The sequence below is a fragment of the Phycodurus eques genome, chromosome 4 (assembly GCF_024500275.1).
Source record: "Phycodurus eques isolate BA_2022a chromosome 4, UOR_Pequ_1.1, whole genome shotgun sequence".
In the NCBI taxonomy this organism is placed as follows: Eukaryota; Metazoa; Chordata; class Actinopteri; order Syngnathiformes; family Syngnathidae; genus Phycodurus; species Phycodurus eques.
Window position 1 is genome coordinate 23,399,666 of NC_084528.1, and position 27,749 is coordinate 23,427,414.

The following is a 27,749-nucleotide window of genomic DNA, read 5'->3' on the forward strand; positions in this document are numbered from 1 at the left end:
CTGTAGACTGCTGTCAACATGACGAAAGCGACGCGATGTTTTTATTTATTCTTTTTTTCAGATTTTACAATTTTATAGACCAAGGTTATAATATTTATTAAATACACGTAGAATATTTTAGATTTTGTATTAACATAAAAAATAGGAAAAAAATACCTCATCATGTGTCCACTTACGTAAAATACGTAAGCGAGTGAGAGCTTTTTGGGTCCTCCTATTTTGTCTGCCAAATAAAGAAACGCGACAAAAATGGACAAGAAAGCGGCGGTGGATAACGTGGAAATGCGCCTTCAGGCACTGGAGACTTGCATATATGGAGACAACAGGAATAAAAGTTATAAACCGTTAAAGGTGAGTTCTCAGCGTTTGTTAATGTATAGGTGTGGCCCAGCTAAGCTGCTAACTAGCTGCGAGCCCAGCAAAGCTAACGATAACATATACCTTTGCCTAAGAAACAGCGTAACTCAGTAATGCATTGTTGTAGTATATGTGTACCTTTCTGGTGTGTTACCTAGTTCTACCTCATTTAATGTCATGGTAGCAACATTGCAAGCTTCAAGCTACGCTAACGTTAGCTGGCCACTTCGAATGGATTTAGGGACTTTATGAGGTTTTATGCCTCGATGTATGTTTAACTGTAAAAGTATTAACTGGATATGAGGACTTGAAAGTTTTTTCACATTAGATTCAATTTGGCAAAAAAAGTAAATAGGGCATATTTGTAGCTGAGGGCAATGTTGGTGTCGATGATTTAACTTCCAACTCCATGAATGTTTTTTGTGTGGTTTGAGCTTGCTTTCAACTTAATCATGAATATTCAGAGTAGCAGTTAAAAAAAGGAGGACTTTGTTGTACAATCAGCTGACATCTTTATGATCTTATTACCAACAATAATGTGTACTGTTTTGTAGTGTGCAGAGTCTTTAGCCAGAATCCAGGCTGGCCTGACCAACACGGCCAACAAGAGGGAGCGAGTCAAGATACTGCACAAGAAGAGTGAGTGACACGGCCTCCATTAATGGATGATGTCTGTGTTTCATTTCCATCCATCCATCCATTTCATGAACCACTTATACTCACTAGGGGTGTGGGCGTGCTGCCAGCTGGCTCAGGGGGAGAAGCGGGGTACACCCTGAACTGGTGGTCGCCAGCCAATCACAGGGCACATATAAACAAACAACCATTCACACTCACATTCACACCTACGGGCAATTTAGAGTTTTCAGTTAACCTACCATGCATGTTTTTGGGATGTGGGAGGAAACCGGAGTACCCGGAGAAAACCCACACAGGCACGGGGAGAACATGCAAACTCCACACAGGCGAGGCCAGATTTGAACCTGGGTCCTGAGAACTGTGAGGCAGATGTGCTAACCAGTCGATCACCGTGCCGCCCGTGTTTCATTTCATGTCAGAGAAAATTTATATTGTATTTCTGCTTTCACTAGGTAGGATTTGCTATCTGCAGTCAGTGCCACATGGTGCATTTGGTACCTGGGCCTTCAGTGTGGACTTACCCGACTTAATCCACCTCTTAAGACCACCACTATCACGTCATAAGTGTGCAGTGTAGTGCAGATCACTACAGATGTGTGTTACTAGTCCAAGTTGGCTGTGACAAATACTGCTCTGCTCCAACCAATCAGTACTGAAAACTGCTGACATCATTAAGGGCTAGCGCTCTGGCCCTGTGAGGACAAAGTTGAAATCTGATTGGTGAAAGAAACAATTCCTTTGCTAATTTAGTTGAAGTTAGATGGGATAGCACGACTGATTGTGAAGTTCTTGGGCAGACTAGATTGACTTGGCAACACTTCAGCGCTGTTATATGATTGGACAAAAATCTACCTGCATGTACTGGAAGCAGTGCAGCCAAGTGAAATGCTACAAAATAAGAATAGATTTTGGGGAATAAAGTAATACAATTTAAAGGAACAAATATTATAAATTACATTTTAAATGCCATTCAGTGCTTCTGTTCAGATAGTGTTTAGAATCAGCAGATGACCCACCACTGGCTCTGAGCGGCTAATTGTTGTCATGTTGTAAATATGTGCATAGATTTCTTTAACGTTATTATTCTTGTTTGCTGCTTTTGTCCACCTTGCTGCTGTAAAACCTGCATTTCTTGCACTTATTTTGTTCTCATGACTTGTTTTTGTATTGGTGTAGTTGAGGACCTGATGAAGTACCTAGACCCCCAATTTACTGACCACATCGCTGTACCCGACACCATGAAGCTGGAGTTCATCCTCGCCGGTCAGAAATGGACTAATACAGATGCTGAATTAGGTTGACATGGCTGTGCGGGATGTTTTAACTGACAGTCAGTATGTTGTTGAAATTGTGTGCACAGAGGAGGACTTCTTGCTTTCCCAGGCTGCTTTGCTGGAGCAGGCCAGCAACCTGCAGCCACTGCTGGAGAGCACCTATATTCGAGGTAATAAAACATTTGTCAGAAAGTGAATAATACATTTTTATGGGTTGGTGTTGGCTTCCAGATGTTCCCGAGCATGCCACGAAGCTGCAGCGCCTCTCTCAGATTCACCTCAAACAACAGGTAAAAGATGTGCATGATGAGAACCCGACCGATACTCCAATAACCGATTAAATTTTTTAATTTAAAAAAATGTATATATAATGACTCAAATAACTTATTTTGTGGGTCCCTACTAGATTGTTTTTTCCATTTGTTCATAAAATACATATTTTGTATAAAAGTGAATTTAAAAAATGAGAAATTAAACACAAATTGAATTATTGAAATTATAAGGATGTTAATCCTTGTTGTACATGCCTCTTTGTGTTACCAGTAGTTCAGTGAAACCAATACTCGTGAATCCCTGGGTAACAGACCCATTATGCAAATACAGCTAACTGTTACAGATTATATATGTTGAAGGAATTGTGATTTTAATGTAGTTTTCCTGTGTAATAGTTCATTATAATGTCATTATCTTGTTTAGTATTGTTAAGGATTTATGAAGGGGAAAAGAAATTGGCACATATCGGTAAAATCGCAGATGATTTTTGCCGAAATGAAAAGGTCTGATATCGGCTGATTAATCGGTCGGGGCCCTACTAATTATAACTCTTTATTTTTATGTTTTTTTTTTACCTTCCGGGACCTCTCTTTCGATTCGCTTTCAGGACCAGACGGATGCTCAGTCGCTGGAAGTCAAGAAGCTTTTTGAGGAATACAACAAAATGGTACACACTGTTGTGCAAAGACAACTCGAAATAATATTGTAATCTTGTGATATAATAACTGAGACAACAATTCAGCGAAGAATATCAAACAGTATTGGCGATTTATCGTGTATTTATGTATGTCATGAAAGTGGAGTTTTAGAGAAGACATGCATTTTTTTTCCCACCATTTAAGAGTTCGCAGGTATCTTCCATGTCTGTGGCATGCTTTCAACAAAATACCCCAAGGATCAATATTTATGGGCATATTTTTTTGCCATAGTGAAATCGGTTTGCCTCTGTCTCATGCAGCGTCTCATCCCGCCCCACACACTGCTTGGCCAATGCTGTATCTGGCGTTTGTTGAATAGACTGACTGCTTACTTCTACTACCGGAAGCAGAGCCCAAAATATGAAAAACATGTGGGCGCCGAAGAAAATTGAAGCATTTTTGTGGCACATGGACACAACTCCCGAGAGGAAATTGTGCCTTCATCGCCACATCAAAGTGGTTCTTTTGCTCCGGAACATCATACAGCCTACCTGCCAAGACTTTATTGTAAAACTGACACAAAAGAAAGTGTCATGGGTGTGTGTTCCAGTTGTTGTCGATTATCGACCTCGCCTTTCCTGTTCCGTTCATGACAGAAAGTTAAACATTGTACATTTAAACAAACAAAAAAAAATGTTCAGCTGAATCAGATAATTTTGTCTAACAAACGTCTGCTAGGCTAATGTTAACCTAATGCTCAACATCATAGACTGGCTACTGGAAATGAGCAGAGATGTTACGGTAATTATACTACTATAACACACATGGTGCAGCAACACATACAAACAGCGCATTGAACAATACAAACATGTTCTATCTGCTCTGTAGGAACGACTATTACTTTAGTTTAGTTGTGAATCGTCTCTACTTCTTGCTCTTAATTACGCTGCATCTATTCCAGTAGAGCTCAGTGCTGTCCGGCATGTTGTGTCGCAAAGTGGTACAACACTGAAGGCGCGCAACTCTAAATTCTGACTTGCCTGCGTAGCCTGCAAAAACCCTTTAAAACATTTGCGATATAGCGGTGGCGTGAATGATGAACCACGATATAGCCGAGCTTCACTGCACATTAAAACTTAAATTTCTTTGAACCTTGTCTTTGTATTGTCAGATGTTCCTGCTGTCCAAGCAGTTCACCCAGTGGGACGAGAGCCTGAGGAAGTTGGAAGAGGCCAAGGGCATCCGGCCCGTGGAGTAACTCATATCCATGAGGATGATGAGGATGGAGTGTGGACTGAACTTGAGCTTGTGTAGCTTTTGAACAGTCTGGACAACGCAAAAAGTCCAAAGTGAAGTTGGAGTTGTTGTGTTGCTTTGCAGAAAAAAAATATGAGAAAAGAAGTGGTGTGACTCTTCATCAGATGTCTGGAGGATTTTACTCATGTCACGAGACAGCTCGGCGTCACCTCGCTCTTATTTGTACGCACACAGTACTCTAATAGTATATTTATAGATTGCACACATTCCAGCTTGTCTCCTGCAAGTTGAGTCACAAGACTGAGGGCCTGACCTGAACTAAACGCTCAACTTTTTTTCTTTTCCATTTGTCTCCTGACAAGATATCAATGTTTCTGTTTCAACATGTCACAACATGACTCCGGTTAATCTAATAAAAATGTTTCTATTGGACTATTATTGTGTGATGGATGACTTTCATTGTCCTTGTAATGTTAGCTTTCATTGCTCTGAGGGTAAGGTCTCTGCTAAATTTAAGTTGGAGAGATAAACACTTGAGTCTATGCAGTATATCAATTTATAATGCAATTTTAACAAAATAATTTAGAGTGTACTTAATGAAGTTGACAACACTGATAAAAGTTTTATAAGAGCTAGCTTTATTAATGTGTGAAGGAAAATGTACCTAACGGTTTTGGCATTTGTAAACTATATTTTATTTTATATAGTATTTTCAGTCAATATGTTGACTACAAAAGTGATTCCCCCCCCCCCCCCTCCCCCCATTATAAATGAGTCATGTCAGGGTTTTAATTTGCGTACTACTTACAGTACACTAGTGGACTGAATCTGAAAGCAGAAATACAACATACATGGCCCCATTCATTCTTTCCTTTACATGGATCAGTCATCCTGGTCCCGTTGCAGAAAAAAACACCCCCAGGCTTCACAGTAGGTATGGTTTTCTTTGGATGCAACTCCTCATTCTTTCTCCCCCAAACACAACAAGTTGAGTTTTTACCAAAAAGCTCTTATTTTGGTTTCATTTGACCATATTGACATTCTCCCACTCCTCTTCTGGATCATCCAAATGCTCTCAGCAAACGTCAGACAGGCCTGGGCATGTACTGGCTTAAGCAGGGGAACAGTGGTTCTGGGATTTTTGCTCACCGTTCTTGTGAACATTTTGACCCCACGGTCTGAGATCTTGAGTGGAGCCCCAGATCGAGGGAGATTATCAGTGGTCTTGTATGTCTTCCATTTTCTAATAATTGCTCCCACAGTTGATTTATTCCCACTCAGATGCTTACCTATTGCAGATTCAGTCTTCCCAGCCCGGTGTAGGTCTACAATTTTGTTTTTTGTGTCCTTTGATAGTTCTTTGATCTTGGCCATAGTGGATTTTGGAGTGTGACTGTACAAAAAGCTTGTGATAGGAGGAAAAAAAGTCATTTATTTTCTCTTAATTAAAAAAAATCCAGTGCATACATTTTTTTAAAAACTTTTGTTCAGTGCAAGTTTTATTTTTCAAGTGCAGTACATTTTTTAAGTACAGTTCAGTTGTATTTAACTTTTAAGTACAGTAAAAACATTTTCATGTAATCATTAACTGTTTTTCAACATTTAAGTTTTTTTTTTTTAAAACTGAATTTTATGTGCAATACATTTTCATTTCATTGACTCCTTACCCGAAGTCCGACATGTAAGTAATAGACGATCTCGGTCTGCATGGGAGCTCCGGAAGCGCCTTTTTCCGCCAGTGACGTCACTCGGCTGCCCTGCAAGCAGCGACCGAACCCGGGGGAGACTCGCAGCACACACGAGGACTCCTCTCGGCAAGGGTGGCGGAGATCCAAGCGTGCCGCCATGGACCGGACTGCCGTCGTCAAAGTGGGCGCCGCAGCCAGCGCGAGCGTGTGCGCCCTGTTCGGCGGCGTGGTTCTGGCCCAGTACATAGTCGCAAAGAAGAAACGAGCGGGGAAGAAGACGAGAATCATCGAAATGGTGAGTTTTGAAGCGACATTACAGCTACATGGTGCGCGACAAGCTAGTAGGAGGAAAACGCAGAAAGTGGCCGTTACGTGCTTCAAAATAAAATCTCATGATAGTTTGACTGCCATCCTAGCGATACGTCCCTGATTATTATAAGACTTTAAAGTATTTGTGTTGTTTGATTCATATTCATTGGCGACAGCGATTATAATTCAATTCTAAGACAGTAGCTCATAAATGATAGACGCCAATTTACTTTGAAGACATCATCAACGACTTTGGTGTTGTTCCACGCATGCGCGGTTGACCCAAGAACAGCAACGGCAGCTGTTTTAGAGGTCACCGGCATATAGATTTTTATTTTAAAAAATTGTTTTTGGGGGACACAAACCCTCGTCGAAGTTGTGTCACAAACCCACCGGTAGTTGCTTGTAGCAGCTGCTGCTTCCATTGTCAGACTCTCTTCATGCGTGTTGTGCAAGCCCCAGCAGTAAACCAGCCAGGCAGGGAAGTGGAAGTTGGAAGTGGCTTTTGGAGGTCTCGTACAATAAATAGCACAAAAAACGTCTTGTGTAAATATTTGAAACAGATTGCAATGTGATTATCAAAGGCAGTTCTTTTAATCGAGCATCATTGGCACTCTCAACAGTATTGTCCTGCATAAAAACCCACAGTAATAACATTTGCTTTCAATATAACAAGCAAACATGGAAAATGTGAGCGCAAAACACAACCGTACCTCATGTATTTTCCTTCCTTGTTATTTTTCTGTGGATTTATTAGTATTTGGGAAAACGGCTCAATGGTTCATTAGCACCACCAATTGATTTTGTCCTTCCACTACAAGGAAAACAATGTGAATTGATGATGGCTGGATGTTGTGAGGTGTGCTGCCGTCATCTAGCGGTGGGGGTTTGAAGCGCACTCGTATCTTAAATTTTGCTTGTATCTAAAGACAACAAAAATATCAAGTACAGCTCTTAGCTCGAAAACCTTGAAAGTCAAGGCACTCTTATCGCAAGGTACCACTCTAGGTATATCTAAACAAAAAAAATCGGTGTTCTGTTACAGGTCACGAATTTCTAGGATTTCTTTCAGGGGGTACAAAACAAAATTAATATTATGAGACTAAAGTCAGAGTCTAGAGTCACTGACGGTGTAGTGGTACACTTGCCTGACTTTGGTGTGGGCAGCATGGGTTCATTTCCCACTCAGTGACGGTGTGAATGTGAGTGCGAATGGTTGTCCGTGTCTATATGTGCCCTGTGACTGACTGGCGACCAGTTCAGGGTGTAGTCCGCCTTTCGCCCGAAGTCAGCTGGGATAGGCTCCAGCGCCCCGCAACCCTAACCAAGATCAGCGGTGTTGAAAATGGATGGATGGAGACTAAAGTGGAAATTGAACAAGTAAAAAACATATTTTTAGAAAAAAAACATTTTATTACAAGATTGCATTTCAAATTTAACAGGAAATAAAGTAATATTTTTATTAGAAAAAAATAGTAAAATGAATTAAAAGCTGCAATTTAACATAAAAATTCAAGGCAATTTTGACATCCCTGCTTTATGCTGTATTGTGTTGGTGTACCTAATGCTGTGGCAGCAGAGTCAACATTCTGAATTGTGTAGGACTAACTAACATGACTTTCAAAGCCTATGTCACAATGTTTAATGTCCATGTAAGAATGTTAACATTGACTGTTAGTTAGTAGCGTGCAAAGAAGAAATTTTACATGATATTTACTTGTAGCTGCAGGCCTGCTCCCCAACTGTATGTCCATATATTATTCATGTGAGAGGTATGTGGAACGCCGTCCTATCTCTTAAATGTCGATGTTTGCGTTACATTCCAGTCGTGGGCGAGTCATCGGCGTGCCTCTTGCTGGCCTCAAAGCGACGACAGCGACGCATGAAAGACAAACAGTTGTTTGAGACAAACAGTCTGAATATAAGGGAAAAAAAGTCAGATTTTTTTGGGGTGGGGGGGAGTCGTAACATTAGGAGAAAAAAGTTACATCACTTGACAAGGAAAACATATTAGGAGGTTAATGTTAAAATTTAACGACAAGAGTAGTAGTAGTATTAATATATTTCAAGAAAATGTGGTAATATTAAAAGGAAAAAAACCTTATTTATTCAAGAAAGAAAGCTATATCATCAGGACGTCATTGAAAAGTCCTTTTTTTTTTTTTTGCAAAAAAATCTCGAGAAAAACAGAAGTAATATTTTTGGGAGAAACAAATCAGAACATTATGAGATCAGTTGAAATTTAACAAGGAAAGACATGGGAAAGAAAAAGTTTATTTTTTGCCAAAAAAAGTTGTAATATGTGGAGGAAAATGTTGCAATATAGTTTTTCAAAGATAAATATTCCCATTATGAGGAGAAAAGTATTTTTTTTATAAAATAATCATAATAATAATTAGGTTGAAATTTAACAAGGAGAGAAGGAGGAGGAAAGGGAGATTCTTTTTTCTTTTGGAGAAAAACATTATTACAGTATTTACATGAAAATGTACTGAGGAAAAAAACACTAGTAATACTGGGAGAAAATCATTTAATTTTCTTTGAGATAAAAATATTTTCTTGAGGAAATTATATTATTTAGATATATGCATTAGTATTCATTTTGTTGATGATTTTTAAACATTTCCACTCGTAGTAAATACTCTTGGTACCAGCAGGGGGCGCTGGTTGCACAGAGCTGTTTGCAAAAATGTAAAATGGAATATTCCAACCATAGCCCCCACCTAGCACACACTTGTTGCACACTTCCTCCTCCTATCAGGGGCAACAGATGGCGGTCGCCATGGCAACTGGAACGGCTTCCCCAATGCGAGGCCACGGTGCAACGTTCAAGGTCTTTGCACTGTAGACACTATGCATGCATTTTTCAACTCCTTTTCATGCAAACACGTTGGTTGTGTTGGAAATCATGAACCCATTCCCTTCTCACTGTATAAGGATTTCTATATCTTAGACATAGATAGTTAAAAAGTAAAAAGTCCACTAAAAAGCCCTAATTAGGAAGTAGGGAATGAGTGAATGATTCCGAACCCAGCCGCTGCATTGCATTCGCAATTATTCACTCATTCCCTACTTCTTAATCAGGACAGGGATTTTTAGATCATGGACCGAGATAGTTTTCGCCACCCCCCCTTTTTTTTTTATTATTATTTTTTTATATAAACAGAACTGTCATAGAGTACAGTGTTGCCTTAACTTATGAGTTGAATTTGTTTCTTGACTCAAAACACTCAAATAATATTTTCCTACGTTTTCTTGTATTTTTTTTTCTTAGAAAATAAGTTGTTTTTTGAGGAGAAGAAATCTTGTTTTTGAGAGGGGGAAAAAAGTAGGGAACCTACAGGAATAAGTCACAATTTCTGAGAATATGTATATCAGAATCAGAATCGTCTTTATTTGCCAAGTATGTCCAAAACACACAAGGAATTTGTCTCCGGTAGTTGGAGCCGCTCTAGTACAACAGACAGTCAATTTACAGAACACTTTGGAGACATAAAGACATTGACAAAAAACTATATATATATATATATATATATATAATGTGTGTGTGTCATTTTATCAATTTTGGATGGTCAATTTTGCCTTCAACCATGCAATATGGTAAATTTGTTTACTGAAGTTAAATCAGATTTTTTTTTTCTTGAAATGTTGCACTTTTATTTTACTGTTTTTAAACTTTATTTCTATATAAAAACACTTTCTAAGTTAAACCAGAATTTATTTTTCTTAATGTTGCACTTTTTGGTAATATTTATTTTACTGTATTTCTAAGACAAAATACTTAATTCCTGTAATATTATCAAACTTTTTCGAAAGTGAAATCTGAATTTTTATTTCGAAATGTTGCGCTTTTTGTTTTCACTATTCGTGGTCCAGCCGGTCACTATCCCCCGCGAGTAGTGCACTGTACGACAACTGTATCCCCAAAAAATAAATAAATAAAGGGCATGTCTACTTTCTTCCTGTGGTATAATTGTCTTATTTGGGGTTATTTTCAGTATGGCTCTAACAGTGTTGCCACAGTTACCTTGAAAAACTGAGTTACTTTACTGATTACTTGAGCTTAAAAGTAACTTAGTTACTTTACTGATTACTTGATTTCAAAAGTAACTAAGTTAGAAAAAAGTAACTTCAGTAGCCGCAGTAATATCATTTATCCACAGTACCAAAAAAGCATTAGCCCAACCGCACCCATTACTTGGTAACGTACGGCACACAAGTTACAGAGTGATGTCATCAACATGAAGCAGTACCTTTAAATATTAGTATAGTTGAAGGCACATTAAATCAGCAATTTAGTGCAGACCTGACATGCCAACACATTATAGTAAGTACGTAAACAAGCACACCATTCTCAGTACACTTCTCTGAAGACTCTTAACTGATAGACGGTTGTTGTCCAGGAAGGCAACTGTGCGTGCCTGCGTGCGTTTGTGCGTGCGTGTACGTAAATGCGAAATTGTGTGACACACACACACACACACACACACCACTGCTCCCACAACAGAAATGTTGATGCGAAGAGTGAGAAAACGTTTTTGCTCCCAGTGACAAGTTTAACCAGCTCTTTCACAAGCAAAGCTGTGGGTGATTGACAGGGATGGGGTGGGGCAATTACTCAATGACGTCAGCCGTGCAGCGCGTTAAACCAACTCACAGTCCGGACTCCAGACGAAGTTGAAAGTTCTCACTTTTCATTGTAAATATTATTGGAGCGACGTAAGTATTGTAAGTCCTTCGGTGAGTCATCCTTACCCTCCGTGACCGGTTTATGACCGCGCACTTTTCGGTATGAATAATTAACCCACAATGCATTGAGCGTTTAACACACCCAGTTAAACTGTATTCTTAATGTGTTAATTAAAAAGTAACAACAATAAAATACACTTTTTCCTCGGGAAAATAACAAATAGTGTCATGACAGTGAAATTGTGCATTTCTTTGCACCTTTATGGTACTGCACTGTCACTGTACATTGTGTAATAAACAGTCACTTCCCAATCACTTCCTTGTATTTGTTGAAAAAAAAGGGTGGTCTTGGTTAAGTGCTTCTGCACAGCCGGATTGCTCTTTGTTCGAATTACCAGTTTCAAATTAGTACTTGTGCAGTGTTGCCACAGTTACCTTGAAAAGGTAACTTAGATACTTTACTGATTACTTGAGTTTAAAAGTACCGTAGTACTTAGTAATGTACGCAACCCAAGTTACAGAGTGAGGTCATCAACATGAAGCAATAACTTAAATATTAGTGTAGTTGAAGCCACATTAAATTAGCAACTTAGTGCAGTCTTGACATGACAACACAATACAGTAAGTTCCTAAACGTAAACAAGCACACCATTTTCAGGACACTGCCGATTGTGCTCGATGAAAGCAACCGTGCGTGTGCGTGCCTTTGTGCGTGCGTGTACGTAAACGTGAAACTGAGTGACACACACACACCATTGCTCCCACCACAGTAATTTTGATGCGAAGAGCGAGAAAACTTTTTTTTCTTATTACGTGACGTCAGCCGTGCAGCTCGCAGACGAAGTTGAGAGTTCACACTTTTCCTTGTAAATATTGTTTAAGCTAAGTAATGTTAGTCTTTCAGTGAGTCAGTCCTTACCCACCATGACCGATTGATGATCGCACACTCTGTATGAATAATTAACCCACAATGCATTGCACATTTAACATGCCAGTAAAACTGTATTCTTAATGTGTAAATAAAAACGTAACAACAATCAAATACACGTTTTAGTAAGGAAAATAACAAAAATAGTGTGGCGACACTGAAATTGTTCATTTATTTGCACTCTTATGGTACTGCGTCACTGGGCATTGTAGAATCAACAAAAACTTGCCAATCGCTTTCTTCTATTCATTGGAAGAAAGGGTGGTCTTGGTTAAATGCTTCTGCACATTTGGACTGCTCTTTGTTTGAATCACTAGTTACAAATTATTATTTGGTGAGAGTCATTGATGATGCAAAAGTAACTATTGTTGGATTGAAGAAGTAACTCTAGTCTAATTACTTTCCCGGGAAAAGTTACGCGTTACTTTGGTCGTTACTCAAAATGGCGGATTTTTGGAGTGCCGGTACCAGCATCACTGGGCTCTAATACTCCTTGGTACTTTCACATCGCTCAGTATGGACATTTGAGGATTTGTTTTTTCACTCATAAAAAAACTTCCACTGTTCCACTTTGTATGTGCTCTACAATACTTTTCTGCTTTTTTCCCTGCTCCAATGTTTGTGGGTCAGACGTGATCTCAACAAGAGCGCGTGATTGCCTGCTCATGTGCGAGTTAGCGTGATAACGTTTATGTTCATGTTGAACTTAAAGCCTCCCGTGACTGCTACGCTTAGATGAGCGAGAATGAAAGCACTTTTGATATTTTAAAATGTATTTGACTATTTATTGCAAGGGGGACTACATAAGTACACACTCTCAACAACACAGCATGGTTATTGTAAAGAGTTGCTGATGCAATATGGTTTACGTATGTTGTTATGGTGCAAGTGGAGAGCTTTGACCTAGTTTTTCGTTTCACCGAGGGGGACTCGTTCAACTTATGTGAAGCCAATCCCTCTCGGGTTGCACTCGCATCCTTGTCACGCCAGCTGTTCCTCAGCGGAACTTGACCCGGGACACTTTGTCATGTTTTTATTTATTTTTTTATTGTTAAAGCAGCAGCAGCAATAGTAGTCTTGTTGTTTTGTGTGTGTCAACAGTGTTCTTCCTCTTGAACGTGCAAAAAGGATTAATTGAGAATTGTATGACACGTAAAGTTGCAGACCCATCCACAACAGGTGAAAATCTGAGATAAAAGGACTGTATAATTTTAAAAAATAGTCTTACTCCTCCACACGCTTTAAACAATTTTGTATTTATTAAGACACTCAAACTTATTAAAAGATGTTTTTTTAAAATGTAAACATATTTGAGCAGTTAAAAAAAGAAATCGCAAGCATAAATAGTGCAGGTATTGTTGTTTCTGTGTACATGGATGTGCCTTTAAGAGGCGGTAACCCGGTGGGGTGGTGAGTCTGCATGTGAGTGTCTGGGGATGAGCAGTGGCCGACAGCAGCTTCTATGTGAATGTGTTACTGTGGCTGTCTTTCCCCACATGTGAGGGCATTGCAGTAAGAAATTACACCTTGGTTTTCATGATAAGCCGGTACAAAAAGACTGACCAAGACCAAATCTAACAACACAGGAAATTATGTAAATCTAATTAATTCATTCCCAGCAGCCAAAAATATTAACAATAAATACATTTTATGGAAGAAAACTGTAGCTTAATATATTAAAAATAATGTGAAAAAAATAAATGACCAATGAATTGGCTCAGTGATCATTAAACATCACTTTACCTTTATTTGGTGATTATGTACACGCGAAAGCCAATGCAAGTCATGGTCCTTATGACCCTCTTACAGTCTCTTGGCCCTCTATTGGTTAAAAGGTTGTACTGCAACTAAGCAGTGAATTACATAGTTCAAGCGATCGGCTGTGCAAAAGCTTTTACTTGCACTGTATTTACTGTCTTTTAGTAATTGTATTAAGAAGTTTTTTTTCCCCCTGTACTTTGTTTTTAAAGGTCTTTAGCTCTTTTTTTTTTTTGTTTAATGTTTTTAATCTTCATCATGGATAACACTGAGTTACCTTGTATATGAAATAGGCATGTGCCGGTCTCAGATTGTGACGGTATGATAACCTTGAGCAAAAATGTTGCGGTATTGCAGTTACAGCTCTAAAATTTATAATTTTGAAAAATTAGGTTAGATAAAACACCTTTACCCCCCCCCCCCCCTCATTGAACACGAGCTATTTTATTTTTCAACAAACTACAAAATATTTGGTACATTAATAAACATGTTCCATGTTAGGTTAAAATGAAGCAAACATTCAAAAAGTGAAAAAAAGAGTTGACTAAAAAATGATCAAAACATTCATCAGGTTGTTTGACTTAATACAAGGAACTTCACATCATCCCAAAGATTTTGAGAAAATCCTTTGACCGCAGTCATTTGCTTTTGTGAGGTATTACGACGTGGTCTACCATTTTAATTAATGACAGCGTAATCGATTAACTGTATACAGGTCTATGCGTGTTTGTTCACACTTAATGCGCGAGACAGGTTTCTTGTCCCTGTCAAGTCAATGTATCAGCAAAATGCATGCGTGTTTGTGTGTATGCATGTGTGTCTATAATTAAACCAAACACAATGAACCTTAACCCCGGTTGGTCTTTCGTGCCTGTGCAAGTTATTTATCGCTGGAATATGTAGCTTGTGTGTGTATATGTTTAATGTGTGCGTGTGTGTGTCTAAAATGTGTACGTTCAGCAGATGGTCTCATTGAGTGTAAAGTCAAAGGTAACATGACAACAAGAGCAGATTACAAACTTCTCTCCTCCACTGGTCTTATTTCTCTTCTATTTATGTTCCCCAGTCTGTGTGTGTGGGTGTTGACATAAATCAGCTGTTAAGTGTGTGCATGAGAGAGGGGTCTCAGGCTCCAATCCCTCCCCCCTCTACCATTATATAAATAATCTTTAGCCGCACATTCTTTTCTTCACTCGTTGTCTACAGACTACACAACCCCGGTAAGTAAGTGTGTGTGTTTGCGTATGCGTTTGTGTGATCTGTCACCCTTGTGGGTATTTTAACTGGCATCATACTGAGTCTTCGTCATGTTATTTTATTATTATTATTACTGCAACTTAATCACCCTTTTAGAGCTTAAACATGCTTAACAAAAACCCACAATTTCAGCACATGAAAATGTTTTTGTTGCATTTTGACTGGCTCGTGCCCATTTTACAGGAAAAAACAATAAATGTGTTCCAGACACCAGTTTTGTAGGTGGATGTTAAATTTGGTAGACATATATTGCACGACAGGACAGGACCCACGTCTGAAAGTGAACAGGAAGTCGGACATTTTGGTTTAAACTGCCACTTTAAGGGGATATGGACCAGGTAGAAACTCAGCATATCGTCGTCTCCAAAATCACAACTTTTCAGGAAATAAAAAAAATAAATAAATAAATAAATTAAAAAAACCCTCCAAATTGCTTGAGTTACCGAACACTGCATCGTTCAAATTGGTATTATACCTTATATTATGTCATATACTGTTGTCTATCAACATCAACACAATACCACCCCCAAATCATGTTCAATCGCAAATTTAATATACAAAAGAAATCGCTAATTTAGTATGATGCCAATGATTAAACTGGTAGACCCATCACCGACACCAGCCATACAGACTTCACAAAAGCAAATGACTGTAGTTACATCATTTTCCCAAACTCTTTTTGTCTTAAAGCCATGAGTGATGCATTAAATAAAAGTAAGAGTTGATTAATGTGTGTGTAATGGGCAGAATATAATCTGCATGCAAATTTATCCTTGTGGCTGACACAGTTCCTTCTGGACCGAATCATTACAACTGTCCAATTATTCAAAACAGGCTTACTGAAATGTTTCCAACCTAACCATTATCTCGTTATTGTCTTTTAAAAAAAAAAAAAAAAAAAAAAAACATAGACTTTCAATCTTGAGGAACATAGACTTTCAATCTTGAGGTGACATAATGCCATACAGCTCCCGTGGCTTGAGGACGAGGCGAAGTCTTACAACACTTCTCAGTTCAAGTGTCCAAGAGTTAATAGTTTTGTTCCAAAGCTATTTTCACCACTTTAAATTGGTTGATATTGTGCAAAAATGACAATAATTGATTTGTGGGAAAGAAATGCGGTATTGACCATATTTGGACATATAGGTTGTCTGCCTGACAGCGACGACTTGATTTCATTATGCATTCATTAAGGGTACTTAAAGTCAAGGCATGCAGAACATGTCCTCAACATACCTCTTCATCACGCTCCTCTTCTTGATCTCCACATACTGTTCATGAAGTGGAAACGTGTTCAGACGCGCGCAAGCATGATGCAAACACTTTAAATCACGTCACGCCATCTCCAGTAACGTCGTCTTCTGTTCCGCTTTCAGATGCCTCAGTTTGAGAAGAAGGCGGTGCACATGAAGGACCCCGAGAGGGTGGAGCAGATCATCTGCGGCCTCATCAAGGGAGGAGCCTCCAAGCTTCAGGTGGGTTCAACTCTGACGACCGCTGGTGACAATGTGCAAGTGCAGCATGAGATAGATGCAGAAGAAAAATGACACATAACACACACCACACCGCAGTATAATCGCTTAGGATAAACTTTAAGGACGTCCAATAATCGGGCCTTTGCTGACTTTGCTCGAAAGGGAGGAATCGGGCTCGAAATTGACCCGATTATCGGTATATGTGTACCCCATCCATCCATCCATCCATCCATCCATTTTATCCGAGGTTGGGTCACGGGGGCAGTAACTTTAGCAGGGACGCCCAGACTTCCCTCTCCCCAGCCACTTCATCCAGCTCTTCCGGGGGGATCCCGAGGCGTTCCCAGGCCAGCCAAAGCATCAGAATCATCTTTATTTGCCAAGTATGTCCAAAAAACACACAAGGAATTTGTCTCCGGTAATTGGAGCCGCTCACTTTTGAGACATAAAGATATTGACAAAACAGTCACTGAGCAATAAAGGGTTGCTAGTTATCTGGTAATGCCGGTACAAATTATTATGAAAGTGTCCTTTTCAAATCTGCAGTAGAAGGTATTCAAGTCGTTGGCGAGTGTGCTATTGTTCTCAGCTTGGGGGGATCGTCGCTTGTAATTTGTCAGCGATTGGAATGCATGCCAGACTGATTTAGAGTCGTTAGCCCTAAACTGTTTTTCCAACTTTGCTGCTTAGTTCCTCGTTGCAATGTACATTTCTAGTCAGCTGGTTTCTAGCTCGATTATACAGGGCCCTGTCCCCGCTTTGATATGCGTCCCCCTTAGCTTGGCAAAGTTTATTCAGTTTGGCAGTGAACCACGGCTTCTTGTTGTTGAAAGTGCGAAATGGCTTTGTTGGTACACAAGCCTCTTCACAGAAACTGATATAGGATGTGACAGTGTCCGTATATTCATCCGGGCTGCCAGCTGTATTTTGGAAGACACTCCAGTCTGTGCAGTCTAAGCAGCTTTGAAGTTCCATCTTTGCTTCATTGGTCCACTTTTGGCCCCACCGAGAGACACGGTCGAACGCCTTCTCCAAGTCCACAAAACACATGTAGACTGGTTGGGCGAACTCCCATGCACCCTTGAGGACACTGCCATGGGTGTAGAGCTGGCCCACTGTTGCACGGCCAGGACAAAAACCACACTGCTCCTCCTGAATGAGATTCAACTTCCCGATGGAACCTCCTCTCCAGCACCCCTGAATAGAACTTACCAGGGAGGCTGAGGAGTGTGATCACCCTGTAGTTGGAACACACCCTCCGGTCCCCCTTCTAAAAAAGGGCGACCACCACCCCAGTCTACCAATCCAGAGGCACTGTCCCCGATGTCCACACGATGTTGCAGATGCGTGTTAACCGGGACAGCCCTCCAACATCCAGAGCCTTGAGGAACTCCGGGCGAATCTTATCAACCCCCGGGGCCTTGCCACCGCGGAGCTTTTTAACTACCACGCTGACCTCAACCCCAGAGATAGGAGAGCCCGCTTCAGAGAACCCAGACTGTGCTCCCTCATGGGAAGGCGTGTCGGCGGAATTGAGGAGGTCTTCGAAGTATTCTTCCCGCCGGCTCACAATGTCCCGAGTCGAGGTCAGCAGCGCCCCATCCCCACTATACACGGTGTTGATGGTGCACTGCTTCCCCCTCCTGAGACGCTGGATGGTGGACCAGAATTTCCTCAAAGCCGTCCGGAAGTCTTTCTCCAAGGCCTCGTGTGGACACCCTTATGTGTGAACATGGTGTTCGTTATGGACAATCCGTGATGAGCACAGAAGTCCAATAACAGAACACCGCTCCGGTTCTGATCGGGGGGGCCGTTCCTCCCCATCACGCCCTTCCAAGTCTCACTGTCATTGCCCACGTGAGCATTGAAGTCCCCCAGCAGAACGATGGAGTCCCCAGCGGGCGCACTCTCCAGCACCCCCTCCAAGGACTCCAAAAAGGGTGGGTACTCTGAACTGCTGTTTGGTGCATAGGCATAAACAACAGTCAGGACCCGTCCCCCCACCCGAAGGCGGAGGGAGGCTCGTCCTCCGGGGTGAACCCCAATGTACAGGCGCCGAGCCGGGGAGCAAGAAGTATACCCACACCCGCTCGCCACCTCTCACCGTGGGCAACTCCAGAGTGGAAGAGAGTCCAACCCCTCTCTGGAGGATTGGTACCAGAGCCCAAGCTGTGCGTGGAGGCGAGTCCGACTATATCTAGTCGGAACTTCTCAACCTCACACACCAGCTCGGGCTCCTTCCTTGCCAGAGAGGTGACATTCCACGTCCCGAGAGCCAGCTTCTGTAGGCGGGGATCGGATCGCCAAGGTCCCCGCCTTCGGCCACCGCCCAGCTCGCACTGCACCCGACCCCTGTGGCCCCTCCCACAGGTGGTGAGCCCATGGGAAGCGTGTGTGTGTGTGTGTACCCCATTTCAGAAATTCACTTCTTCCCTTGTTCCCCCTCAGATCATCACTGACTTTGACATGACGCTAAGCAAGTTCGCCATCAATGGCAAACGCTGTCCGACGTGCCACAGTGAGTCTACGCCACAATAAAATTCCCAAATCACAGCCTTAGCATTTTTTTAACTCTGTGTGTGTTTTGATTTCCAGACATCATCGACAACTGCAGCCTGGTGACTGAGGAGTGTCGCCAGAAACTGCTGCAGCTCAAGAACAAATACTACCCTATCGAGATTGACCCGCAACTCACCATGGAGGAGAAGTACCCCTTCATGGTTGAGTGGTGAGGCGCTTTGCACACGCCACCTCAGGCTGGATTCACATCTCATGCTTCAAGTCACACATTTCCCATTTAATGCTGATATCTGATATTTTTCTGCGATTGGCTGGCGACCAGTTCAGGGTATACCCCGCCTCTCGCCCCAAGACAGCTGGGATAGGCTCCAGCACGCCCGCGATCCTAGTGAGGATAAGCTGTATGGAAAATGGATGTCTATTTCCATGTACATTTCAAGCGATATATACCATATGACTGCGTATACCTTGACACAACAACTCACACCCCTACACCACACAACCGTCAATGCAGAAGTAGACAGTTATTCATAAATAATACAAATATTAAACCTTTCATACTGTTTAATTGGCCATGGCTGACTCTACCCTCCTTAAATGAGGAGAACATACACATTACTGCACATTTTTATTTTGGGGTTGAACTGATTTGTCAACTGGTCGATGAATTGACTTTATTCCTCTGCATCGACTTTTAAAGTTTCATGTCGAGTAATCGCTTAACACATTTTCCCACGGGTTTAGGAGATTTTGTTGTGGTTTGATGAAACCAAGGTTGAATTTTTTGGGCTTTATCTAAAAGGTAATTTGGCGTAAACACAGCACTGTTCATCACCAAAAGAGGGGAAGCATGGTTGTTGCAGCATCATGCTGTTGCATGTATTTTATTTATTTATTTTTTCTTCAGCTGGAACTGGGGACTTAGTCAAGGTGGAGGGAATTGTTCACAGTTCTGTTCACTGTTCACAGTTCAAAATAGCATTCAGTGTGAGCACTCCGGGGTCTCCGTTGTCGTATTTTACACTTCATAATGCGGCACACATTTTCAATGGGAGACAGGTCTGGACTGCAGGCAGGCCAGTCTCGTACCTGCACTCTTTTACTACAAAGCCACACTGTTGTAACACGTGCAGAATGTGGTTTGGCATTGTCTTGCTGAAATAAGCAGGGGCGTCCATGAGGGGCGTCCATGTTGCTTGGATGGCAGCATATGTTCCTCCAAAACCTGTATGTACCTTGCAGCATTAATGGTGGCTTTGCAGATGTGTAAGTTACCCATGCCATTGGCACTAACACAGCCCCATACCGTCACGGATGCTGGCTTTTGAACTTTGCGTCCATAACAGTCCGGGTGGTTCTTTTCCTCTTTGGACCCGTAGGACACGACGTCCACAATTTCCAAAAACAATTTGAAATGTGGACTCGTCGGATGACTGAACACTTTTCCAGTTTGCATCAGCTCATCTTATATGAGCTCGGGCCCAGAGAAGCCGGCGGCGTTTCTGGGTGTTGTTGATAAATGGCTTTTGCTTTGCATAGTAGAGTTTCAAGTTGCACTAACGGATGTAGCGCCGAACTGTATTTACTGACATTGGTTTTCTGAAGTGTTCCTGAGCCCATGTGGTGATATCCTTTACAGATTGATGTCGGTTTTTGATGCAGTGCCGCCGGAGGGATTGAAGGTCACGGGCATTCAATATTGGTTTTCGGCTTTGCCGCTTACATGCAGTGATTTCTCCATATTCTCTGAATCTTTTGATGATGACATGGACCGTAGATGTTGAAATCCCTAAATTCCTTGCAATTGTACGTTGAGGAACATTGTCCTTAAACTGTTCAACTATTTTCTCACGCACTTGTTCATAAAGAGGTGAACCTCGCCCCATCTTTGCTTGTGAATGACTGAGCAATTCAGGGAAGCTCCTTTTATACCCAGTCATGGCACCCACCTGTTCCCAATTAGCCTGTTCACCTGTGGTATGTTCCAAACAGGTGTTTGATGAGCATTCCTCAACTTTTTCACTCTTTTTTGCCACCTGTCCCAGCTTTTTTGGAAAGTGTTCTAAGTTAATGATTATTTGCTAAAAACAATAAAGTTCATCAGTTTGAACATTAAATATCTTGTCTTGTAGTGTATTCAATTAAATATAGGTTGAACATGATTTGCAAATCATTGTATTCTGTATTGTATTATTTATGTTTAACACAACGTCCCAACTTCATTGAAATTGGGGTTGTAGAATATTTACATACCACCCCAACATCAAGGTGGTGTCCACATCATATGGTATGATACGATGTTCTGTCTTTGTGCATGTTCAGGTATTTCAAGTCTCACACTCTTCTGGTGGAACAGAGGATGGAGAAGGACAAATTGCCACAGGTGGTGCGAGATTCTGATGCTGCACTCAGGTACCAACGAACCCCACACGACAAAAAAATACACGCACACTTTTTTCCTCACAACGTGGTTTTGGCATTTTTGCCAGGGAGGGTTTCGAGCAGTTCTTCGACCGCCTGCACCAGCACGACGTGCCCGTCTTCATCTTCTCCGCCGGCCTGGGTGACATCCTGGAGGAGATCATCCGCCAGGCGGGCGTCTACCACCCCAACATCAAGGTGGTGTCCAACTTCATGGACTTTGACGACAATGTGAGTTCATGAAAGTGACACACAAAATGACGTGCATGCATGCACAATATAATTTCAGCACAACAATGTAAACAGAATTATTAGTATTATTTAGTCAATGTTTATCACAGTATTTGAGTCCTATTAGTTTAGTATATAGAACCCCTGTTTATTGAGCAGGATATGTTTCAGACCCACTCGCAGTAAGTGAAAATCCGCAATACAGTGGACCCCTGCTATTTGCGGGGGATAGGGACCGGGCCAGATCGCATATTGCAACAATCTGAGAATAATTGACGACCATTATAATTGGATTGGGGGGGGAAAAAGGTTTTTTTTTTTTTTTTTTTTTTTCAAAAAATTCTTGAATAAGTGGCGATAACCCACCAATAAGTGTTTTTAAAATAATAATAATAAAGTAAATAAAGCCTAAATATAATTTTAAAAAATAAATAAAGAGGTTCTGGTTTTCTTAGAAGACATTTCGCCTCTCATTTGAGCAGGCTTCATCAGTTCATGCAACAAGGCTTCGTTTGGAGGCATGCTCCAAACCACGTGTGATCTCATTCTTTAAGAGACCAAGCAGGACTGCGCGATTATGGCCAAAACAACAACCACGATTATTTTGATCAATATAATTAATCACAATTATTCCTCATGTTAGGGAAAAATCTTAATTTTTATTGCGCTACTTTTTAACAAACAATATGTAACAGATTTCAGTGCAAAATGAATCTTTAAATAAGAATAAATGATACATAACTGAATAAATATGCTTTTACAAAGTGAAATCACAAATTGCAACTTATTGGAAGCAAATACAGTTAATGCATAAAACGCAATAAAATGAGGCTGTAAGCACCGACTATTCATTTGAAAATCCTCGTCGTCAATATAGTGAATTGTCAATGACTGGGTACGTCGCCATTGTTCTGCTTGACCTTTGGTCAGTTGTGCATGGTCACAAACTGCAAAGAACCCGTCAGATTTCAGTCTCTATTTGCTCCCCGTTTTTTTTTTTTTTTTATTGCTGTCAGGTCAGCCGAAAAGTTGAAGTCAAGGCAACGGTGATTAACGATTATTAATAGTGTCTTATTGTGACACGCCGCCTCTGTGCCAACTTGCTGAGAGGGCCAGCTTCAAAATAAAAGCTACTTGGACATGAATGCTATTTTAGACTATTATTTAAACCAGACTAATCTATTGCTTACGTTCTTTGAAAACATGTATGAGAATAGGACCTTGAAAAAAATAATTGCATATAAATAGCAATCACAATATTGAGGGGGGAAAAAGTGGATTTGATTATTTTCTAAAATCGTTCAGCCCTCGTTGTTATTGCAGGGCGTCCTGCGGGGCTTCAAAGGCGAGCTGATCCACGTTTACAACAAGCACGACGGCGCCCTGCGCAACACCGACTACTTCAAGCAGTTGAAGGAGAACTGCAACATCATCCTGATGGGAGACTCGCTGGGCGACCTCAGCATGGCCGACGGCGTTACCAACGTGGAGAACATCCTCAAGGTTGGCTTCCTCAACGACAAGGTACGACGCCAATGTGGGAACTGCCGCTGGATGGAACAAAAGATTGTATTACAGTGGTGCCAGTAGTTTCATGACAACACGCTCGTTACGAAAATTAGTCCTATCTGAAATCATCTTTCCCCATTGAAATGAAGAGAAATGCCATTAATCCATACCAGCCCCCCCAAACATAACAATAAGAAAGTAGTTTATAAAAACATAAAGTAATAATGTTAAGTAAATGTAAAGAATTCAACAGTTTTTGCATTATGATTTCATGCTTTAATTCAACGGATTGTGTGGCTCGTTCTGGTGTGTGCGCTTTGGCCACCAGGGGGCAGGTTACAGACGTACATATAATGCCTGTAGATTTGATGATGACGCAGAAGAAAACTGGCACAACTAACCTGTAATAATATTCATAGTTTTTCACTTAGAAACACGGAAAATGTAAACACAAAATACAACTGTACCTAATGTATAGTCCTTACTTGTTGTTTTTCTGTGGGGTCTATTGGCGGTTGGCAAACCAGATTAATGGCGCATTACTACCCCCTATTGGTGTGGTCCTTCCACTGCAAAGAACCCAATGTGAAGTGACGGTGACCAGATGTTGTGAAATTCACAGCTGCCACCTAGCAGTGGGGGTCGCAGATTCGCATGTCGAATGTTTGCTCGTATCTCAAGACAAAAAAAATTACCAACCGACAGCTCATATCTCGAAAAACTCAAAAGTCAAGGCACTCGTAACTCAAGTCACTTACAGTATAATACAAAAGCTATAATTCTCATTGTCTTATGGTTAGTTTTCCAATAAACAACTGGGAACAGCAATAAACAGCTTGAAGCAAGCACTTGACCTATTTTCTGAAGTATTTGTTACTCTCTGCTGCTTGTTGTGACGTTCACGAACACCATCTAGCGCTTGTAACTAAATTTGTTTGCTTGCAACTCAAGACAGAAAAAAAATCGTCTTAGCAACAGCTCGCATCTCGAAAAACTCCTAAATCAGGTCTCTCGTAAATCAAGGTACCCGTTGTATCGTTGTCTGTCCTGGCACAGTATCCATACTTCATCAACTATTGAAACTCTCCTTGGTTGACATCCAACTATGTTCTGTTGTGTACTTAGTGAGGATTTACAATGTGATGTAAATTGGATTGCATAATCTGGTAGCGTGGTCATCTCCTAACCCAAAGGTTGTGGGTTTACCCCTGAGCCCCCACGAGTAAGATAGTAAACGACTCATGCCGCAAAATAATAAAATGTCTCGAAATAATATATGCGGACACGTCACTGTTTCCTCAGACTATTAGATTACGGAATTATTATGAGAGAAAAGTGCATTTTTGTTTTACATTTATTTGATACTCCCACATCCCAAAAACATGCATGGTAGGTTAATTGAAGAGTCTAAATTGCCCGTAGGTGTGAATGTGAGTGCGAATGGTTGTTTGTTTATCTGTGCCGTGCGATTGGCTGGCGACCACTTCAGGGTGTACCCCGCCTCTCGCCCGAAGATAGCTGGGATAGGCACCAGCCCGCCCGTGACCCTCGTGAGGATAAGCGGTATGACAGATGGATGGATGGATGATATGTGCATACTGAATATGTTTGTTGTAGTTTTTATTTACATAGCCATTGTGATTTTTAAGCTGATTTTCTTCCAATATATGGCACGTTATCTCAGTTGCCATATTGCTGATTGTTGGTAATGTCGAACCTTGTGTCAATCGGCAGGTGGAGGAGCGTCTGGACAAATATTTGGACTCTTATGACATCGTCCTAGTAAAGGACGAGACCCTTGAAGTGCCCAACGCCATCCTCCAGAAGGTCCTATAACTTCCTCCTCGGACCACTACCACCACTGGACCCCCTCCTCCCACCCTTACCCATCACGCCTGCTTCAAAGCCTTTGTACATTTCCTTAACGGACACTTTTAAATGTGTCTTCAACTTCACTTTGTTTTTGTGTCAAACTCTCACTCCATCTTGTCGACACCAGCATCACACTGCAGTACAGTGGACCCCTGCATATTCGCGGTTCGGCAATTCACTTAGTCGCTGATTTTTTTGTGGGGCGTGACCTATCTCCCGTTATTCGTGGAAACCCCTGCTTATTCGCATATTTTCTGACTCCCAAATTCATTGTTTTTTTTCTGCATAGTTTTTTTTTTTTTTTTTCCTTTATGGGAACAATAAGAGTGCGTCAATTATTCTTCAAACTATTCTTGGTCGGCTCAGTCCCTATCTCCTGCAAATAGCGGGGGTACAGTGAAATCCATTTATCGCAGGGGATGCATTCCAAACCAACCCACAACAGGTGAAAAGCGGCGATAACGGTAATTAGCATTGCTATTATGATAATTACAAACCTTCAAACAACTTATTTCAACTTCTTTAAGACACACAGAGCACCAACACATACAAACAGTACCCTATACAAAGCACAGATGTTATGGTAATCACACCACTTAACACATGGACCATTGTCAGTGCATTTAATGAATTGATCGTAACTGGTTGATACAGTTGTGCTCGATTCAATGCCTTGACAATGAAATGACCTGGATGAATGAGAATATTCACAATGAGCTGCAATATAGCGGGGGAACTCTATACAGGCTTTCATTTTTTACAATATGGTCATCTTTATGTACCATAAAATACGTACATATCTGCACCGGACCAGGAAATGGGATTCAGGAAACGAGGCCCTTTTGAAAATCATTATAATAGAAATTAAAATGGATTCAGCACTCTGTTTAACTTTGGGATGAGGTGATTTGAGGAAATGCACTTTAAAATAGGTGTGCATATCTGTAGGAATTAGAGGATATATGCTTATGTAGGATGATTAAAAAAAAAAGTCATGTTTACTTGCAGTCAGCCTTTTAAAGCCCACTCTGCTTTGAAGAAGCACTTTATCCTCCATGTTTTAGTTTTCTCAAAACGGGGCAGAAATCCATGCTAAGCATAAAAAACACACCAAAGTTAAAGATAAGCCTTTTAGTTGCAAAAGCCACACGCCGGAACTGTCAGTTGCTTTTTTCTCCCTTCTTTTTTTAAGTTTTTGACATCTTTAATGTGTTTTACATGTGCTGCTATCACCTGCATGTTGCCTTTTCTTAACAAAGAAGGAAACAAATCTATTTACATATATAATCAATGAAACCGCGAATAATGTCATACTGTAAATTGTGGATCTGGTGTTGAAATGTTTCCAAAGGTAGATTCATGTGTTGTATTTTTATAAGCAGATTAAGTTGCCCCCCCCCCCCCCCCCGCCCCCTCCTGTGATGGTGTGAGTTGGAAATGTAATACAACATTGTAATATATGTTACATGACTGTGTTTTTTAATTGGGTCTGTATGGATGGATGGGTCTTTATAGCATTTCAGTACTGTACTGTAGTTGTAATGCTTTTGCAATACACTAAATGGCCTATAAGGGTGGGGGAAATAATTCTGCGTCGAAAACATGGGTTGTTGGTCTAGGGATATGCAGGTTTAATGTCATTAAAACCTCAATCTAGTTAAGCATAAGAATTCAAATATTTTCAACTGCAAACCCACATAAAGGTTAAATCTACTGCAGATAATAAGCTTGGTAATTCTTACACAGTACACTGTAGTCCTTGTCTTTATGTATGTTTTAAAATATAAAACTGAGAGAAATAAGAAGAAATCAGACAAATGAATGTCCTGTAATTGTAGTTTGCCTCATTAGTAAATGTATTCCTACCTATACTGAGTGAGCCATGAACCTAAAACAGCTAAGGACTCAATATCCCAGGGTGGTCAAACTCAGTTTTGTCATGGGCCACATCGTAGTTATGACTGTGAACCCATACAAATTGATGGATAACTAGTTTTGAAATCTGGAGCTTATGTAAGCATGTTTTTCAACTACTAATACATTTCTTTTAAACTGTTGATTGGTAACAAAACATGCTTGCCATTTCTCAACATTATTACAAGTGAAGAACATTTTTATTTTTGATATTTTCACAAGTAACATGAAGTTGATGCAAATTATTTGCTTTCACGGTCCAAATAAAAGGATGTGGTGTGTTGAATCTTTCCCCCGCGCCACCAGTTTGACACCTGTGCAATATTCCATCAATGCTCTGTTACTAAGATGGTTTTGTGAGTTTTTCCCAAGTATTATATGCATTGTAGTGCCAGTATTTTATATTCTGTTATTTATTTGAATGTATAATTAAGAAAATTAAGAAGAAATCACTCATAAATGAAGATATGACCGTTTCGCTAAATACCTTGCTACCTGTGGCATCTCCCTTCTGGAAACTGTTTTTGTGATTTATTTTTAAGTATTGTACAGACTTTGCAAAAAACCTTTTCCAAAATAGGAAAGAAGAAGAGGAAACCACTCCTAAATGAACTTAATATGACCGTAATTTACCTCACTAAATCCCTTATTACCTGACACAGGACAAATAAATGGGAAACACTACATTTCCCATCAGGCATATCTCTTTACGGCATGCGCATAACTGCCACGCTTACGTG

The 27,749-nt window shown here is 40.7% G+C and overlaps 2 protein-coding genes across 6 annotated transcripts; both read left to right on the top strand.

The window, feature by feature from the left end:
• Positions 1 to 182: 182 nt before the first annotated feature.
• dctn3 (dynactin 3 (p22)) lies at positions 183 to 4,873 on the top strand. The gene is made up of 7 exons (XM_061675721.1): positions 183 to 351; positions 912 to 996; positions 2,173 to 2,259; positions 2,357 to 2,440; positions 2,502 to 2,560; positions 3,151 to 3,210; positions 4,353 to 4,873. Exons 1-7 carry the CDS (start codon positions 250 to 252, stop codon positions 4,437 to 4,439), a joined length of 564 nt encoding a protein of 187 aa, XP_061531705.1. The 5' UTR covers positions 183 to 249; the 3' UTR covers positions 4,440 to 4,873.
• Positions 4,874 to 6,186: 1,313 nt separating this feature from the next.
• Positions 6,187 to 27,299, top strand: nt5c3a (5'-nucleotidase, cytosolic IIIA). 5 transcript variants are annotated; one of them, XM_061674714.1, is made up of 8 exons: positions 6,187 to 6,421; positions 16,444 to 16,542; positions 18,991 to 19,060; positions 19,138 to 19,270; positions 21,385 to 21,474; positions 21,552 to 21,714; positions 23,038 to 23,238; positions 24,958 to 27,299. In XM_061674714.1, exons 1-8 carry the CDS (start codon positions 6,284 to 6,286, stop codon positions 25,057 to 25,059), a joined length of 996 nt encoding a protein of 331 aa, XP_061530698.1. In that variant the 5' UTR covers positions 6,187 to 6,283; the 3' UTR covers positions 25,060 to 27,299. The 5 variants fall into 5 exon arrangements, with proteins under 5 accessions (XP_061530698.1, XP_061530700.1, XP_061530703.1 ...); XM_061674716.1 differs by lacking the exon at positions 6,187 to 6,421 and adding an exon at positions 11,051 to 11,154; XM_061674719.1 differs by lacking the exon at positions 6,187 to 6,421 and adding an exon at positions 11,055 to 11,163.
• The last annotated feature ends 450 nt before the right edge of the window (positions 27,300 to 27,749 follow it).

Bases quoted from the DNA above. Each gene is read 5' to 3' on its own strand.
- dctn3 (XM_061675721.1), top strand. From the start codon at position 250: ATGGACAAGAAAGCGGCGGTGGATAACGTGGAAATGCGCCTTCAGGCA. The intron at 352-911 runs GTGAGTTCTCAG...ACTGTTTTGTAG, and splicing joins AAAGTTATAAACCGTTAAAG to TGTGCAGAGTCTTTAGCCAG. The intron at 3,211-4,352 runs GTACACACTGTT...TTGTATTGTCAG, and splicing joins TTGAGGAATACAACAAAATG to ATGTTCCTGCTGTCCAAGCA.
- nt5c3a (XM_061674714.1), top strand. From the start codon at position 6,284: ATGGACCGGACTGCCGTCGTCAAAGTGGGCGCCGCAGCCAGCGCGAGC. The intron at 16,543-18,990 runs GTGGGTTCAACT...GTTCCCCCTCAG, and splicing joins GAGGAGCCTCCAAGCTTCAG to ATCATCACTGACTTTGACAT. The intron at 23,239-24,957 runs GTACGACGCCAA...GTCAATCGGCAG, and splicing joins TTGGCTTCCTCAACGACAAG to GTGGAGGAGCGTCTGGACAA.